The sequence below is a fragment of the Rhinoraja longicauda genome, chromosome 8, assembly GCF_053455715.1.
Source record: "Rhinoraja longicauda isolate Sanriku21f chromosome 8, sRhiLon1.1, whole genome shotgun sequence".
In the NCBI taxonomy this organism is placed as follows: Eukaryota; Metazoa; Chordata; class Chondrichthyes; order Rajiformes; family Arhynchobatidae; genus Rhinoraja; species Rhinoraja longicauda.
In genome coordinates, this window is record NC_135960.1 from 15,487,475 (window position 1) to 15,506,282 (window position 18,808).

General features: G+C 41.4%; 1 protein-coding gene across 1 annotated transcript in view; it reads right to left on the reverse strand.

Annotated features, from left to right (window-relative positions):
* The window catches only part of kif5c (kinesin family member 5C), a 130,869-nt gene that overhangs the window by 59,952 nt on the left and 52,109 nt on the right, over positions 1-18,808 (reverse strand). The window contains exons 2-6 of the mRNA XM_078403358.1: positions 13,519-13,609; positions 9,741-9,814; positions 6,820-6,924; positions 3,595-3,643; positions 2,833-2,888 (exon numbers count right to left, since the gene is read on the reverse strand). Of these exons, the coding sequence (XP_078259484.1) occupies positions 2,833-2,888; positions 3,595-3,643; positions 6,820-6,924; positions 9,741-9,814; positions 13,519-13,609 (375 nt within the window). The remainder of the gene's footprint in view (positions 1-2,832; positions 2,889-3,594; positions 3,644-6,819; positions 6,925-9,740; positions 9,815-13,518; positions 13,610-18,808) is intronic.

Sequence of the window (18,808 nt, forward strand, 5' to 3'; positions counted from 1 at the left end):
CAGTTACTCTAACAACATTTAAAAGACATTTAGATAAGTAGATGGGATAGGAAAGATTTAGCGGGACATGGGCCAAACATGGGCAAGTGGGACTAGTGTGATGGGACATCTTGGCCGGCATGAGTGGGTTGGGCCGAAGGGCCTGTTTGCATGCTGTATGACTCTATGATTCTAATTCCATTCGCTTCTTCAAATATTTCCCACTGGAAATAATAGGCCCATGGGAGGAGCGGGAGAAGGAAGAGTAGAAGGAAGAAGGAGAAGGTGGCTATTCAGCTCCTTGAGTTTCATCGAATATTCAATAAGATCAAGGCTGAGCATTCATACAAAGCTATCAGTTCATCTATTTACCAATCCCTTAATGGCTATGGTTAACAAAATTCAGTCTCAAATTTGAAATTAGCAATTGGCCTAATCTAAATTGTAATTTGCAGGAAAAATAATTCCAATTTCCGCTATCTTTTAAGGTGAAAGAGGTAATGTTCAAAGAAAATGTGCAGGCTATTTTTTTCCCCCATGCAGAGATTTAGGGGCGGCACAGTGGTGCAGCGGTAGAGTTGCTACCCTACAACGCCATGGAGCCGGGTTCCATCCTGATTATGGGTCCTGTCTCTACGGAGTTTATATGTCCTTCCTGTGACCATGTGGGTTTTCTCGAGGTACTCTGGTTTCCTCCCACACTCCAAAGACATGCAGTTTAATTGGCTTCTGTAAATTGCCCCTCGTATGTAGGATAATGTTAGTGTACGGGATGACCGCTGAGCGGCGCGGATTCTTTAGTCATTGGTTATTCTTGTAAATTCTTCCAAGCCAGGTCAGTTTTCTGAGCAAAATACAAAATGCTGAAGGAACTCAGAGGGTCAGACAGCATCTGCGGAAGGAAAGCATTTTGACTTGAAACATAGTCTGTCCATTTCCCATCATAGTCACTGCCTGACCCACACAGTTCCCAGCAGTTTGCGTTTGCTCAAGATTCCAGCATCTGCAAACTCTTGTCTCTTCAGTTCCCTGGGCCCCTGAGCAAGCCGCATATTAATACGAAGGATAGAGGATAACTTATTTTATCTAATATGTTTCCATGTTCTGGAACATAATGGCCAAAAGGGTGGTAAAAAAAACAGATTTACTAGTCCTTCACAAAAAGGAATTAAAGACATTGCCCTGGACTAAGGGCAGGGAACTGTGAGTAACTTAATAGCTCGTTTAAAGAACCAGCACAGGTACATTGAACCAAATGGTCCCTTTGTTTTGTCCCTCTGAGTTTCATGCTCGGTTTGGCAGTTTGCTCACATGGAAGATCCATCATGTCAAGATGCACGCATTCTAGGTCTGTGGGAATGGTTTGGCTAAATTCAAGCAGCAGCATACCCCTGAGCTAATGCACACAGGCAGCTTGGTTTTAAATGATCAGTGTAATCCCAGTCCATATATATCTTACAAATGCCCTTGTATTGATTTTCTTTCATTACCAGAAATTAAGCAGTGAAGCAATAACTAAATCAAGTTAACCTCAGGCTCTGCTTATAACAGTTTGAATTTGAGACCTTAAAAGATGGTTTAAATGCAGCCTAGCCTCGGTAACTGAATAATAATGGGTAATGACATAGCACCAGTAATCCCAAAGTAATTTTTCCCCACCTTAAGCAGGCATTATCACAGGAAATCCTGTGCTTTCTTAAAATCTACAACTACTTATCTAGTCTGCATGAGCACACTGGATACGGAACCCATTCAATGTTAGAGTGTTTATAAAAATCTATGAACATATTCAATTTTGCTCTTTCAATTTTCATTTAAACGCCTTTCATTATCAGCTACTTCTATTTTTGCTTTTGTATTGAATAGAATATGCCATGATTTTACATCAAATTGTAAATGGAAAAAAATATGCATCAATGGCACTCTCCCAAAAATTGGTGCAATATCACTTTTGGGATTCAGAGTATTTTAATAGACTGCAGGTGAGTGGAACTAGAAACCCAATGTCATGTGGAAACAGAAAAAGAAGTCTGAACTATTCCCTCCTCTCTTGAGATAATTACCTCGCAACCCTGACAGCACAGATTCAAGAACAGTTTCTTCCCGGCTTTTATCAAACTCTTGGATGCCAAAGATGAATTTCTGATCTCCCAATCTACTCGTTGAGGTCCTGCACTTTAAAAAATATATATCTGCACTTTCTGTGTAGTTGTAACTGCATTTTGCACTTGGTTTCTCTTTATCTCTTGCCCCACCTTGATGGAAGTGTGTATGGCATAATTTGCATGGATTGCAGGCAAAAAAGGTTTCTCATTGTATCTCGGTCCACAGGAAAATAATAACCATTACTAATACCTATGGAAGGCAGGTGGTATTCTATCACAGAAGAGGGTCAGATGTCAGTATATGGTAAGACAACAGAAGAGTGCAGATCTGCTCAATCAATATCTGCCTCGATCTTTCAGGTTTCTCAAGCCATGCAAAATATTAGTCATGAAAGTTAATTTTACCAGCACATATTTCTGGATCAATCTTCATCTACTAATTTACTTGCAAAGAGAGTTGTAAAACTCTGATTCTTTTTCAAATCAAGACATATGATGGACAGTCAAATTCCAAACATACACATGTAAATCTGATGCAAGAGTAATATTTGCAGGATGCCAACTCAATATAAAATGTTTTAATTATGCATTGAGCAAAATTTAAATATGGCTGCCATTCCTTGCAAATTTAGACAGATCAAGTGTAACTTGGATAGAGAATTAATGACCGCACTAGACTGAGCCAAACCACCATCATATTCTTTATTGCAAAACACGAAAGATTGGAGAATATTTAGATATATCTTACCTTAACAAAAGGTACTCTGTTTTTATCCTCATGTACTGAAAGGTTTGTTTTTGAAACTGTAACACAAAATGAAACAAATTAACTAGTTTTAAAATTTAAAAATAATCTCTCCTTTGGTTTATCTATTTAATTTATATTCAGTCCAAGCAATACATCCAAAATTAAATGTTTTCTGGTCAGATGTTCTGTTGCTTCTTTTGTTAAATAAAGAATCATTTGGAATATGTGCAATTTATAAAAGAAAGATTTTACTTTTCTCATGTAATGGCATTTTTATTGCGTACACCACATTATTACAATTAAGATAAATGGTAATACATACAATGAACACTATAAGCACAATGCTTGTGTAAAATAGGTCAAGGAGAAAGTGGCTTCAAAGCTAAATAAACAATGCTCTAATCAGATGAGCAAGATGAAAATTACCTCTCACTCTTAACTCCATCTTTTTCATAGCCTTGCCATGTTGTACAATAATGAAATATCCAAAATCTGCACCATACTATTGTGGCTAATCGTTACCAATACATTTTGCTGACAGAAAAATATGCATTTTCCTCTGACTTTCATCGTCTAGCCTTTCTTTATTCCTGTGATTATATTTCCTTTCATGCCATCTCTTTTAGCATGTGTGGTAAATCTCATGTCGCGCACTACTAGTGGAGTTGTAAAAGAGTGTTTCAGATAGGTGATAAAATGCTATATAATTGAGGGGGGGGGGGGTTCTATTTTGACAAACCATCAAAGGTAAAAATCTCTTACCATCCAACAAGTCCCGGATTTTGTCTAAATAGATTTCAAAATAGGAAACCTATAACAAAACATAAAGTATATTATATAAAATAATAACCTTACGAAAAAATGTATTTCATCCAAAACAAGGTAAGTTTCTATCAAGCATTAAAATGTCATTTCCCAGTTTGTGCCACAATCATAAACACCAGTTATGTTATATCCATATATACACATCCCGTTAGGTTGTTGCTACCTTTGATTTCATTAGACCAATGCATGTTCTCCATTATTACCTATAATCTCATTTCTTCAGAGGTTTTACTATGCAATTTCAGATTGCAATTACATTTTCACTGCAAAGTAGAAATTATAATGCACGTTGCTCAAAGTGCCTGATAACACGGGGCTTCCCCTCCTCCATTATAGATGAGGCTCTCACTAGGGTCTCTTCTACATCCCGCAGCTCCGCTCTTGCTCCCCATCCCCACACTCGCAACAAGGACAGGATCCCCCTCGTTCTCACCTTCCACCCCACCAGCCAGCGGATCCAACATATTATCCACCAACATTTCCGTCACCTACAACAGGACCCCACCACTGGCCATATCTTCCCATCCCCTCCCCTCTCTGCGTTCCGCAGAGACCGTTCCCTCCGCAACTCCCTGGTCCACTCGTCCCTTCCTACCCAAACCACCCTAACCCCGGGCACTTTCCCTTGCAACCGCACGAGATGCAACACCTGTCCCTTTACCTCCCCCCTCAACTCCATCAAAGGACCCAAACATTCTTTCCAGGTGAGACAGAGGTTCACCTGCACCTCCTCCAACCTCATCTATTGCATCCGCTGCTCTAGATGTCAACTTATCTATATCGGCGAAACCAAGCGCAGGCTCGGCGATCGCTTCGCTGAACACCTGCGCTCGGTCCGCATTAACGCAACTGATCTCCCGGTGGCCCAGCACTTTAACTCCCCCTCCCATTCCCAGTCTGACCTCTCTGTCATGGGCCTCCTCCAGTGCCATAGTGAGGCCCGCCGGAAATTGGAGGAGCAGCACCTCATATTTCGCCTGGGCAGTTTGCGGCCCGGTGGTATGAACGTCGACTTCTCCAACTTCAGATAGCTCCTCTGTCCCTCCCTTCCCCTCCTCCTTCCCAGATCTCCCTCTATCTTCCTGTCTCCACCTATATCCTTCCTTTGTCCCACCCCCGACATCAGTCTGAAGAAGGGTCTCGACCCGAAACGTCACCCATTCCTTCTCTCCCGAGATGCTGCCTGACCTGCTGAGTTACTCCAGCATTTTGTGAATAAATGCCTGATAACACACACTGGCTTCAAGAATTTTATTTGACAAATTTAATTTATTTTCTGCTCCCCATTCTGTTTTAAGCTTCAAAAATGTTATGTGAAGATAATGTCTGTTCCTTTTCTGAAGCGTGAGATCACCGGTAAATGTATTCGCAATTTCTAAAGTCTGCACAGTAAAGCTAACCAAAAAGTCACAGCAAAGTATATCAAATGTTGTTGTTTTACCTAACATAATCTGAAAGTTTACAACAATGTGTGTTAATGTAGTGGCATTAACATGATAACATTTTCCAAAAATCATTGCAAAATCATTATCTTTCACGCCAAAATGTTTAAGAGATCATAAGGCATGTGAGCAAATACTTGGTCAAAGTAGTTAGCTTGAAGGAACTTCTTAAAAGAGGGAAAGTAGACAGAAGCTAAGAGTTGGGAAGGAATTAAAAGCAGTACCTACTGATGATTACCAAAATGGGAATGCTAAAACAGAGATGCCAGAGTTAGAGGGAAGAAGCCGTAGTAGGATGTGGTAAGATTTTTTAAATTGGTATGTTATTAATTAGGAGCCTGCACAGATCAATATGCAAGTGGCACAGTAAACGTTGGAACAAGACAGTCGTGTTTGGATAACCTCACAATGAATGAAGGGTAGAATTAGAGAGGTTGGCAGATGCTTTTTAATAGTTTAAGAGTTGACAAAGGAATGAATGAGGAAATTGAGCACCAATGTACATGTGCCAGCTTCTCTTTTTCCAAATGTCCTTACTTCATTCAAGTTTTCAGTCCCACTGTCTGAATAATGTGTGTTTAAATGGAGCTCAAAGATCCCATAGAGAATTAATTACGTGCTAGACCAAGTGGACCCGTTGGGCCCAAACCTCTCCTGCATTGGTGCAGCACGCTCTCCTCCCCCACTCCCTCCTCCCCCACTCCCCTCTCCCCCCTCCCCCCCTCCCTCCCTTCCCCTCCTCCCCCCTCCCTCCCCTCCTCAACCCTCCATCCATTCCCCCCCTCCACCCCCTCCCTTCTCCCCTCCCTCCCCTTCCTCTCCCCCCCCCTTCCCCCCACTCCATCCCCCTCAACCCCCCTCCCTAGGAGGTAGATTTAAACTTTAAAATGTGAATAACTTTTAAAAAATAACACCAATTTCAATGAAACCTCTTTAATTAGCACCAAAGGGACGACGGTGAGTAAGATGGGCCTAAAATTGTCGCTCTATCATGTACCGTTTTGGCTGTAGTTCAGGAACAAACAAACAAACGAGAGTTTTAGTATATAGATGTAACTTGACCTTGTTGATATGCAAAGATAAATTGCGGAAGTGGAACAAATCAAAGCTCAATTACTAAATATAAAGAAAAACTTAAAAGATCTGGACTGCTATTGCACTGGAACAAAATTTGGTTCAAATTGCTGGAGATTACACAAAATTGTTATTTTCATATCCAGCTAATGCTGATGGAGATACAAATGTACACACAAGCATGACAAAAGGAAGCAAGCAAACTGGTCAACAATTTAAATGAATACAAGGTGTGGTGAACTTCCAGATTATGTTAGGTAACAAAACAACAGCATATTCAGTCTGAAGAAAGGTCTTGATCTGGAACGACATCCATTTCTTCTCTCCAGAGATGCTGTCTGTCCCGCTGAGTTACTCCAGCATTTTGTATCGAGCATATTCTATTATATTCTGCTATGACTTTTTGGTTAGCATCCAGAGTTAAGTCAAGAGTGTTTTATTGTCATATGTCTCAGACAGAACAATGAAATTCATACTTGCAGCAGCACAACAGAATATGTAAACAATATAATAAACGAGAAAGACAGAACCAATGCTCCCAAGTCTATGTAGTTCAGAGCTTATTTCGATGATATATTGCGCAAGTCTATGGACACAAAAGCAAATACTGAAGAAAGGCTTCACAAAGCTGCTGCTGCACATTTACCTTGATGTGAAATTCTAGATTCTCATCCATTGAGTAGATGTGATCAAAGATGTCATGAGCTATCCTTGGAATAATGCCCATCAGCTGCGAATTATGAAGTTTTCCCTGCAGATATAAAAATCAACAAAATACAAATATTATTCAGTCTTAAAGATGAAAATAGTCCTGTTATTTAATGATGTAAAATATATTTTCCTATCAATGCATTTTAGAACAAATTGGATTCACCTGAAAATAATAAAATCACTTGAGATATTAACATTTAAAGTATAATGCAAAAGCATCATTTACTCAAATGCAAAAAGCATCACCCTATTTTTGATAAACATTAATATTTTAACAACACATAAATCCATGTGTGAAATAATGACTGGAGAGGGGGAAAAAACAGGTCCCGAATGCATCAAGAAAGGTATGAAGAGTACATCGGCAATAAAAAATGTGCAGAGTATGGCAACAAAGGGTGGTGAGAAACGGAGGCCAAGGAAGGAGAGTTACTCCATCCATGCCTACAAGGTATCGAAATAGGTCACCACAATATCAGTATCACCAGTGCTATTGGTATCGTAAACTCACTTTCCCACCAAACACATTTAGGGTGGCAAGTGGTGTAGCGGTAGCATTGCTGCCTGACAGCGCCAGAGACCCAGGTTCGATTCTGACCACGGGTGCTGTACGTGCGGAGTTTGTATGTTCTCCAGGCGTTCCGATTTCCTCCCACATTCCAAAGACATGCAGGTTTGTAGGTTAATTGGTTTCTGTAAATTGTCCCTAGTGTGTAGGATGAGGAATAGCATACAGGTAATCTCTGGTTAGCGCAGACTGGGTGGGCCTGTTTTCACACTGTATCTCTGAACTAAACTAAACTGTATCTCTAAATTAAACTGATAGCACCAATGCATCTAAAAATGGAATGCAGGAATCAATTAGCTGATTTTTAAAAGGAATATCTTAACATCCCAGAAAAGGAAACACGAAGTTAAAATCTGATTGATATGCTGCAGATGGACAACTATAACATCAAATCGGAATTTTAATCATATACTTTGGAAATACTGTCTACATGTGAAACAGGAAACGGCCTGCTTATTAGTTACTTTACCCTTACTTTTCAATTGCCTCTATTCATCCTCCAGATCCTTCTTCCCAAAATCATTTCCGATGATCTCTTGACACATTTCCAACCATTGTTTCAATTACTTTCTTGGCACCTTACCTCAAAAGTGCAGCCCCAATTTCCATTTAATCTTAACTTTAGAATTGATGATTTTTGTAAATAAAGCCAAAAGGAATATTTTGACTGTGCGTGCAATGCATTGGACACCTACAATTCCTTGCGCAAATTTGAACATATTTATTGTCATCTCAATGTCTCCGTTTTTCCAAATCGCTACAAGTACATCTTCCTGTAGATTCCTGAAGACCTGCTGAGGAGGGTATTCCATGAAGGTGATGCAGGTCAGTTGGACCATTGGTAACGAACGATATGGTGGCACTTCCAACCTGACCTCTCGTTCTAGTGCATAGGCACAAAAAGAATATGCTGGGAGAACCCTGTTGAGAAGAAGTTTTGAAAGCAGACACAAGTATGGTGATTAATAATCACCAGGGATTTTGTTCGCCTGCAGACATCGGTCGCAAGATGCATCCGAGAGGCTCAAGCAGACCCACTGGGCCAAATCATCCTTGTTGACCGTTCCACTGATGTCTTCTGGTGACCACTGATGTCTTCTGCCACCCTGGTCAGTAAAATAACAAAAACTGCGGCCAAACATTGCCAGAACATCCAATAACCACCTCGCCTCTGCTGCTGGACTCAGTGCTGAATCCAGGAGTGGAGCACAAATAAACTGAGGGACCAGATGGTCAGACTGGAAACATTAGATATAGAGGAACTCGCTAAGTCGTTGCCTTGGCTGAGGAGGCCACCATAGAGTCATAGTCTCACAGGGTTGGAACAGGCCCTTCTATCCAACTTGCTCATACTGGCCAGCATGTCCCATCTACACTAGTCCCACCTGCCTGCATTTGGCCCATATCCCTCTAAACCTGTCCTGGCCATCAGTCTCAAATCATGCGTTGGTTTGGTCGTGCCAGAATCATCCAACAAGCTGGGTGAAAATGTGGGTTATTTTTAATCAAAGGCATGACAAAACGAAAAATTGACAAGTGAAAAATTGGCATCAAGAAAAAAGGAATGTAAAGGATAACAAGCCTATCACCTGCAAGGAGCCACTAGCTTGAATTAACCAAATCCAATATGTTACAGTGCAACTCTCTTTAGACTTTAGACATTACTTTAGAGATACAGTGGAAACAGGCTCTTCAGCCCAGAGAGTCCGCTCTGACCGGCATCTACTGTGCTACACTAGCACTATCCTGTGCACATGAGACAAGTGACAAATTTTACCATAGCTAATTAACCTACAATCCTGCATGTCTTTGGAGTGTGGGAGGAAAATGGAGCACCCAGAGAAAACCCATGCAGTCACAGGAAGAATGTACGAACTCCGTACAGACAGCGCCCATAGTTAGGAACGAACTCAGATCTCTGGCGCTGTAAGGCAGCAGCTCTACCTCTGCACTGCCACCCAGTGATTAGGCCTGTTATGAAAAGACCACTTTGAGATTAATCAAGCAGCAAGGTGGTGCAATACACAAAATATCACCCAAATGATCAAGGGAAGTTCAGGTTTAACACAAGAAAAAAGTGATAAGCAAAGACGATAGAAGATCCGATTACTAAAAAGCTGAAGTGGCAACGAGATGCATAGTTAGGAGGGAGAGAGCAATAAAGAGCACAAGATGAAAACTGGATTCGGTTTTCTCATTTATCTATGAGTCATGTCGAATGTATTTCCAGACAATCATAGTTTCTGCATTTGAAGGAATACATCACAAGGCATACATCATCCACTCACCTCCATGGTGTGTGTTTTGCCGGAGGATGTTTGACCATAGGCAAAAATGGTCCCATTGTAACCATCAAGCACATCTGAAATAAATTGCAAATTAGTGGCATTATGCAAGTCGGTGTAATCGTAAACTGCCACAAGAATTTTAAACCATTTTAAACCACTTCATTTGTACAATAAATGATCATTCCATTGGGAAGTAACTCACAACTCAGGAGGAGGCCATGCAATCCATCAGGTTGATTCTGGCAGTTTGCAAAAGTAATCCAATTATTCTTCAACTTCTCCCTATTCTCGTTTTCAAATTCAATTTCTTGTGTAATTCCTCTTTAAATCTTCACTCCACCATATCCAGGTGGTAAAATCCAGATCTAGACTATTCAATACTTTAAAGTTACCTTGTGTCCCTTTTTGTTTTCTCTGTTTTTCAACGTTTCCGCATATTCTTTTTTCTTCCCCCCTAATTGATCTAGCTGCAGTGTACCTTGGAAATCCCAATTAATTCAAAGAGTTATAGTCATAGAGTTATGGGGTCATACGGCGTGAAAACAGGCCCTTTGGCCCAACTTGCCCAAGATGCCCCATCTACACTAGTCCCACCTGCTTGCATTTGGCCCATATCTCTCTAAACCTATCCTATCCATGTATATGTCTAAATGTCACAATAGTATCTGCCTCAATTACTTCCTCTGATAGCTCTTTGCATACACCCATCACCCTTCGTGTAAAAAAAAGACCTTCCTATTAAATCTTTCCCCCCTCCAGGAAGTGCAGTGCAGGTTCCAGGGAGTGCAGTGCAGGTTCACCAGGTTAATTCCCGGGATGCCGGGACTGACGCATGATGAAAGAATGGGTTGGCTGGGCTTGTTTTCGCTGCAATTTAGAAGGATGACAGGGGATTTTATAGAAACATATAAAATTGGACATGGCAGATGCAGGAAAAATGTTCCCCATGTTGGGGGAGTCCAGAACTCGGGGTCACAGTTTAAGAAAAAGGGGCAGGCCATTTATGACTGAGATGAGGAAAAACATTTTCACCCAGAGAGTTGTGAATCTGTTGAATTCTCTGCCACAGAAGACAGTGGAGGCTAATTCACTGGATGTTTTCAAGAGAGAGTTAGATTTTGCTCTTAGGGCTAAGAAAATCAAGGGATATGGAGTAAAAGCAGGAACAGGGTACTGATTTTGGATGATCAGCCATGATCATATTGAATGGCGGTGCTGGCTCGAAGGGCCGAATGACCTACTCCTGCACCTATTTTCTATAATAATAATAATAATAATACATTTTATTTATATAGCGCTTTTCATATACTCAAAGACGCTTTACAGAGATTTTGAGAACATAGGGAAATTAATAAATAGATAAATAAGTAAATAAATAAATGAACAGAGAAAGGAGACAGTAGGTGAGGTGACCTTCAGTGGTTGAAGGCAGTACTGAACAGGTGAGACTTCAGCGATGTTTTGAATGTGGTGAGTGTGGGGGAGTCTCTAACGGTTTGGGGTAGTAAGTTCCATAGGGTGGGAGCAGCGATGGAGAAAGCCCTGTCCCCCCAGGATCTGAGTTTGGTCCGGATGTGGGGGGATAGGAGATTGGCAGCGGCAGAGCGGAGGGTGCAGGTGGGAGTGTGCCTGTGGAGGAGGTCGGTCAGGTAGGATGGGGCCAGGTTATGGAGGGCTTTGTAGGTTATGAGGAGGATTTTGTACTGGATTCTCTGGGGGATGGGGAGCCAGTGGAGTTTATAAAGGACGGGGGTGATATGGTCACGGATCGAGGTGTGTGTGAGTAGACGGGCAGCAGAGTTTTGAATGTATTGAAGTTTATTGATGATTTTTGAGGGTGCGCCATAGAGGAGGCTGTTGCAGTAGTCCAGACGGGAGGTGATGAAGGCGTGGATGAGGGTTTCTGCAGCTGTGGAGGAGAGGGATGGACGGAGACGGGCAATGTTTTTGAGGTGGAAGAAGGCTGTCTTTGTGATGTGTTTGATGTGTTTGTCGAAGGAGAGGGTTTGATCAAGGATGATTCCAAGATTCCGGATGTGAGGTGAGGTGGATACTGGGAGACCATCAATGTTGAGGATGAAGTTTTGGGTGGATTTGGTGAGCATTTTTGGACCAATGATGATGATTTCAGATTTGTTGCAATTGAGTTTGAGGAAGTTTGATTGAAGCCAAGATTTTATTTCAGTAATGCAGTTTGTCAGTGTAGTGTGTGGTGGAGGAGATTGACTTGGTGGAGATGAGGAGCTGGATATCATCGGCGAAGCAGTGGAAGTTGAGACCATGACGGCGGATTAATTGACCAAGGGGGAACAGGTAGAGGATGAAGAGGAGGGGGCCAAGGACTGAGCCTTGGGGGACACCTTGGGGGAGGGGAGCGGTGGGGGATTTACAGTTGTTAATGGAGATGAACTGGTGTCTGTCAGAGAGGTAAGATTTAAACCAGGATAGGGCTGTGCCGGTGATGTTAAGGGAGGTTTCAAGTCGGGTGAGGAGAATGGAGTGATTTATGGTGTCAAAGGCGGCGCTGAGGTCAAGTAGGATGAGGATGTTGAGGTTGCCAGCGTCGGAGGAGAGGAGAATGTCGTTTGTGATTTTGAGGAGCGCAGTTTCAGTACAGTGGTTTGAGCGGAATCCAGATTGGAAAGTTTCATACAGGTTATTGGTAGAGAGGTGGTATTTTAGTTGGGAAGCTACAGCACGTTCCAAAACTTTGGACAGAAAGGGTAGGTTGGAGATTGGTCTGAAGTTGTTTGGGGTGTCAGGGTTTAGACCAGGTTTTTTCAGAATGGGGGTGACAGCAGCGATTTTGAGGGATTTCTATGTCTGTGTTCTCACCTTAAGTTATGCAACAAAACGTTAGCTTTCATTCTGGTAAATGCAAAGTTCTGGACACAATGCTCGCCAACAAAAAACTCGCTGATGGATTCTACCTGGTGAATCTGTCAGTATGCTCCACCAATTAAACTGAAGTGCATAAGAATTTCTCCTCATAAAGGTGGTCTATCCCTAGAATGGTGGTGGTGACTAGATCATTGCAGGCACTAAAAGAGGGGATCAATCAAATGTTGTAAGACCAGGGAATTCAGGGCTACATAGACTGGCATAGAAGAGGAATTGAGCCCGGGATCATATTGAATGGCAGTGCAGGTGTGAAGGACCAGATTGCCTGATCTTGCTCCTATTTTCACATGTATCCCGCAACACAGGATCTCACATCTCCAGGAAACCCCGGGGACAATCCCATTAAAATACTGAATCTGTACATCTCAAATTATGTATTTGGGTGAAATACTTATTCAAAACTTTTGATTTCTCCAAATAACAGTCAGATTTATCCCCATTCCACCAGAAGAGAAAGGGTCTCAAAGAACTCAATGTTCTTTCACTTGGGCAATCTCTTTGGTCCTTCAGATTCAGGTGGCCTGACTTGTGGCTATGTTTAGTTGGTTTTTCCCATCCTCCAGTCATACAAGACTCTTGTACAGAACAGTTTTGCGAGAGAAAATCTGAAATTCCACACTTTAACCTACAAATATTAATTTACAGAACATTTTTGTGAGAAAAAAGCTGAAATTCCACCCTTGAAATGACAAATACGAGTTTACATAAAATATTTACACAATACATAAATCACCGGCATAAAACATTATTAAAGACTGGAAAGCAAGGGATTTCCAGCAAAAGCTACTACAGCAGACATTGAAGTTCAAGGTTCACAATGTGCTCTTTTTCCATGCCACAAAATGGTTTCATATAAGCAATAGTCCACAGCACCCACCTTTAACAATCTGCTTGGCACACACATTGTAAACTTGTTCCTGGGATGTGTTCGGAGTAAACACTTTGTCATATACGAAAGGTTTTCCTTGCTGGAAAAAGAAAACAAAAATCATGTTTGAATACATGGGTTTCAAGCGTACGATTTACCTTTTTGTGACATCTCCTAAATTAATCACAACGTACATTTAGCCAACAAGGTCAACGATCAACGATTGGGAAACTGATACCCGTGCCTGAGACATCTCCAACGGTACCTCCAGACCCAAAACCTTTACCCCACAGAAGGTCAACAGACATGGCTTGAGAGTTCAGCGGGTAACACATCAGGCTTGCGTGGACATTTTTCAGAGCTCGATCATCATCCTTGAACCCTACCCAACAGCACGTGGGAGATCATCCGAATTAGTCAGCAACACCTCAAGCAAACTTCATCACCAGTTTCACAGTTAGGGATGGCCAATATAGGCAGGCCTCTCCATCAACACCCACATCCCACAGTAGCATCTACTTTCTGTCCTGGGCCTCTTCCACTGTCAGAATGAGGCCCAACACAAATTGGAGGAACAGCGCCACATATTTCACTTGGTTAGCTTACACCCCAGTGGTATGAATATTGATTTATCCAACTTCAAGTAACCCTTGCTTTCCCTCTCTCTCTGCCCCTCCCCCACTCTAGATATCCAACATGTTTCATTGTCCTCCTGATTAATTTTACTGTAACACAAGATCATAAAATAAGTGATAGGAGCAGAATTACGCCATTCGGCCCATCAAGTCTACTCCGCCATTCAATCATGACTGATCTGTCTCCCTCCTAACACCATTCTCCTGCCTTCTCCCCATAACCTCTGACACCTGTTCTCATCAGGTGTCTGTTTGTATGCCTCGTTGTCACCTTCCCCTCAGCCAACAATGAACCATTCTACATTTCCTTGATTGTCGTCTGCTTTGATCTGTCGTTTTCACACCTTACCCTTCCATATCTCCAGTCTCCCTCTCCAACTCTCAGTCTAAAGGGGCTCAACCCGAACGTCACCCATTCCTTCTCTCCAGAGATGCTGCCTGTCCCAGAGTTACTCCAGCATTTTGTGTCTATCTACACTCTGAACAACGCAGCCATGGGTTTGAAAGCACGTTGGGTAACACAAAGAAAAATGAAAAGCGAGAGGAGTCAATCATAGAAACATAGAAACATAGCCATGGGTTTGAAAGCACGTTGGGTAACACAAAGAAAAATGAAAAGCGAGAGGAGTCAATCATAGAAACATAGAAAATAGGTGCAGGAGTAGGCCATTCGGCCCTTCGAGCCTGCACCGCCATTCAATATGATCATGGCTGATCATCCAGCTCAGTAACCTGTACCTGCCTTCTCTCCATACCCCCTGATCTCTTTAGCCACAAGGGCCACATCTAAGTCCCTCTTAAATATAGCCAATGAACTGGCCTCAACTACCTTCTGTGGCAGAGAATTCCACAGACTCACCACTCTCTGTGTGAAGAAATGTTTTCTCATCTCGGTCCTAAAAGACTTCCCCCTTATCCTTAAGCTGTGACCCCTGGTTCTGGACTTCCCCAACATCGGGAACAATCTTCCCGCATCAAGCCTCTCCAACCCCTTAAGAATTTTATATGTTTCAATAAGATCCCCCCTCAGTCTTCTAAATTCCAGCGAGTATCAAGTCAAAGACGTTCCATTAGACCCTTCCTAATATTATAGACAATAGACAATAGGTGCAGGAGTAGGCCATTCAGCCCTTCGAGCCAGCACCACCATTCAATGTGATCATGGCTGATCATTCTCAATCAGTACCCCGTTCCTACTTTCTCCCCATACCCCCTGACTCCGCTATCCTTAAGAGCTCTATCCAGCTCTCTCTTGAATGTATTCAGAGAATTGGCCTGTTGATAAAATATCACCGACCTAAAGCATTTACTCTGCTTCTCTCTCCCTGGATGCTGCCTAAACTGCTCAACAGCTCCAACATTTACCAGGAAAATGCATATCCTGTTTAACATTCTTTTATTCCAGTGTCTACGTCAATCTGGAATTAACCCTCAAACCAATTTTTAAAAAGCCTGAAATGAAACATGGGTGGAATAAATTGTACCTATTGACAGGATCATGAAATTTACACTCAAATGATTTGCTTGTCCCCAAAGCCTTCCTCTGAGGATGCAATTATAAAACCAGTCTGTTGTTGCTGCAGGTTGCCTGGTGCTAGTCTATTGATCCAGGGAGCTGGATGCCAAGATGGCCGACCCCCTCATGCACCTAGAATATGGCATGTCTCAAAGGTCATTTCTGTTTGGTGCTATTTGTTTTGATCAAAACGACTTTAATGTTTTGCAGATGCAACCTCACGTTTTGTTCTTGCTTTAAAAGCAGGTGCAAGTTCTCGTTGGAAAATGTTTGCATTAAAAAAAAACACAACCAGGTTAAAAATAAAAGCAGATCAGGGGAAAACAAATCACCTGCCCCACCACAGAATTGCACATTCCACCTCTTCTCCTCAAATGGAGCAGCTTCCAATTAAAATGTAAATGGATAGATGAAAATTTGTGTTATCAGGAGGGGACAAATAAACAACAAGGGCAAAATTAGATGTCAGAGCAGCTTCTCTCCATGGGGAAACAGATACAAATGGGTTCGTCAGCATTTCAACCTCGAGCGGCGTGGAAAGGCATGCGAATGAAAGCTGCATTGTTGAACTATTTCCAGCCAATCTGCAGTGCTCATAATGGTGCAGTTGCCTGGTGGCTCCCACACTGCACAGTGTGTGACCCTGGCCTCCCCACAGTTTGTTTACAGCTGCAAAGCTGGCGAGTCTTCCGAATACAGCTAATCTACTCCGACATCAGCATCCCTCACATTAGAATAATTATCCTTCCAATCTTAATCATACAACTGTGCGCCCATGTTAATTACTTTGTTAATTAGACGTTTGCTGATAAAAAAAAAAAATTAAATGCATCCTCCATGTGGAAGAGCACTCCATAAGAATTTTTTTTAAATATTGAACACGCATTGCAGTGATATAAATCATTCCAGGCACATCACATCACTGGCATGTGACATGAATAAAATAATAATCAGCAAACCACTGCCTTGGTCAACATTTTTTATATTCAGACGCTCTTGGAAAGCTTTAACCGTCCTGCAAGATCAGGATGTACAAAAATAAACAAAATATGAACAGAGAAGATTCTGGTCGCGCTTTGTATTCTGCCCTGATTGCAGCACATTTACGTCAAAGAAAATTCCCAGGAGGCAGCAGGTAGTTTCTTGCAGCCGCACAGATTAATATACTGCTGCCCACGGCACCATAAAAATAATTACTCCTTCGACACAAACCAGCTGAGACTGAGTTTTGATCAAAGTACAGGCATTAAATAAAAATAGGTAATTAAAGGCAAAGCATTCAAATTGATCACAACTGCTCTACACGATTAACACATTAAGGCATGCTAATTGTTACTTGCCCATTTGGCAGGTACAGCTGCAACCTTCAGTATAGCATTTGTGACAGGGTTTTAAGCAATATCATTCGGGGAAAGTAATTATTAATCAAATCTGCAAAATCTATAAGATCAAGACTTGGATATTGCAGATGGTATCCAACTTGCAAATGGCATAGGAGTTCCTAGTAAATTCAGGGTAGAAATACAAAACCGTGGTGAATTGCCAGACAGGAGGGAGAAGGATATACTGTAACTGCAGAAATATAGCATTGAACTCCAGTGCTGGGGGAAATCAGTGTTTAAAATTGAGGAATCACATATTTAACTCAGAGATGAAGAGATTTTATTTCCTCTTAAAAGATCAAGAGTCTTTGAAACTCTCTTCCTTAAAGGGCAGTGGAAACAGTACGTTTAAAGAAAGAACCAGATGGATTCGTGTTCAGAAAAAGTGAAATATTACCAGGAATGCAGAGTTTTGCTTTCAATCAGAGCAGCTGCAATCTTATTAAATGGCAGAGCCGTCTTTGACAGCACCATTCACCCCTCTTCAAAAAGGGATCTGTTCTTAAATCCAAATTTGTTTTGCTGGGAGCATGTTTAACACTGTCTACTTAATGTAACATAAGAATGTGGGAAACAGAGGAGTAGGCCATCTGATCCCTTGCACCTGCTTCACCACTCAACAAGATCACAGCTGATCATTTACCTCCTACCATTTTCCTGCCCTATCCTTATATCCATTCTTTAATATTCAAACCTTGATTAAATTCTGTCATGATATACTTACAAATGGGATCTCTGTAGTGCACTTAAATACAGAATAGGTGACATTTTGGGCCAGGACCCTTCTTCAAACAGAAGGTTGGCTTTAATGCCATTTAATAATGGCATTTTTAAATGAATGTGGTAAGGTAAAGCCCTTTGGCATAGGATAAAAATGAATGAATGGAACCAATTTTCAAAACAAATATCAAAAATATCTTTGGAAATCAGCACCCAGCAGACATTATTCAAAATATGGGCCATACACCGTGTAAAATCTGATTGATAACATACTGAGGGAATATTTTTGCCCTGCCATTGAATATGATCCTTTCCCTCATTCATTTGCAATTTAAAGCTCCAATCCTATAAGTATTGAAAGATCTATCAATCTTAACTCGGAATATATTCAACGATCCAACATTCATACCCACTTGGGATAGAGAATTCCAAATGTTTACAAATTTCTGTGTAAAGAAATTTCTCACCTAAATCCAAAATGGCCGACCCTTTTGCTGAGACCATGCCACACAATTGAACTAATCATTTAGGTCCTCGGAATTTTATCTGTGTCAATGCTATCAGCTCCTATTTTACTAAACTCCAGGGTTACAGCCTTGACATGGCAGATGTGAATACTCTGCTGGAGGGAATAACAAACTGATATCTTTAAAGAATGCAGATGGTTGATGATCAGTCTTGCTTTGTTCACACAGAATGTTCTCAACAGGTGATCTATGCAGGAGGTCAGACATTTTAATGCCAAGTCTCACAAAAAAACTGCAAAGAGCTACACCAGAAATTACAATTTGTACCCAGTGCAAGTTATTTAAAGAATCAGATAAATCCATTTCCTTCACAGAAATCGTAAAATGAAATATAATAAAAAGGAACAGCAAAAGCTGGTTTATATCAAAGATAGATACAAAATGCAGTAACTCAGCATTTAAGGCAGCATCTCTGGAGCAAATAGACAGGTGACATCTTGAGCTGGGACCATTCAAAATGTATTGGAATTTACCAGGCAGGCCTTGGATTTTCAAATTTAATGAGAACATTATCTCCAT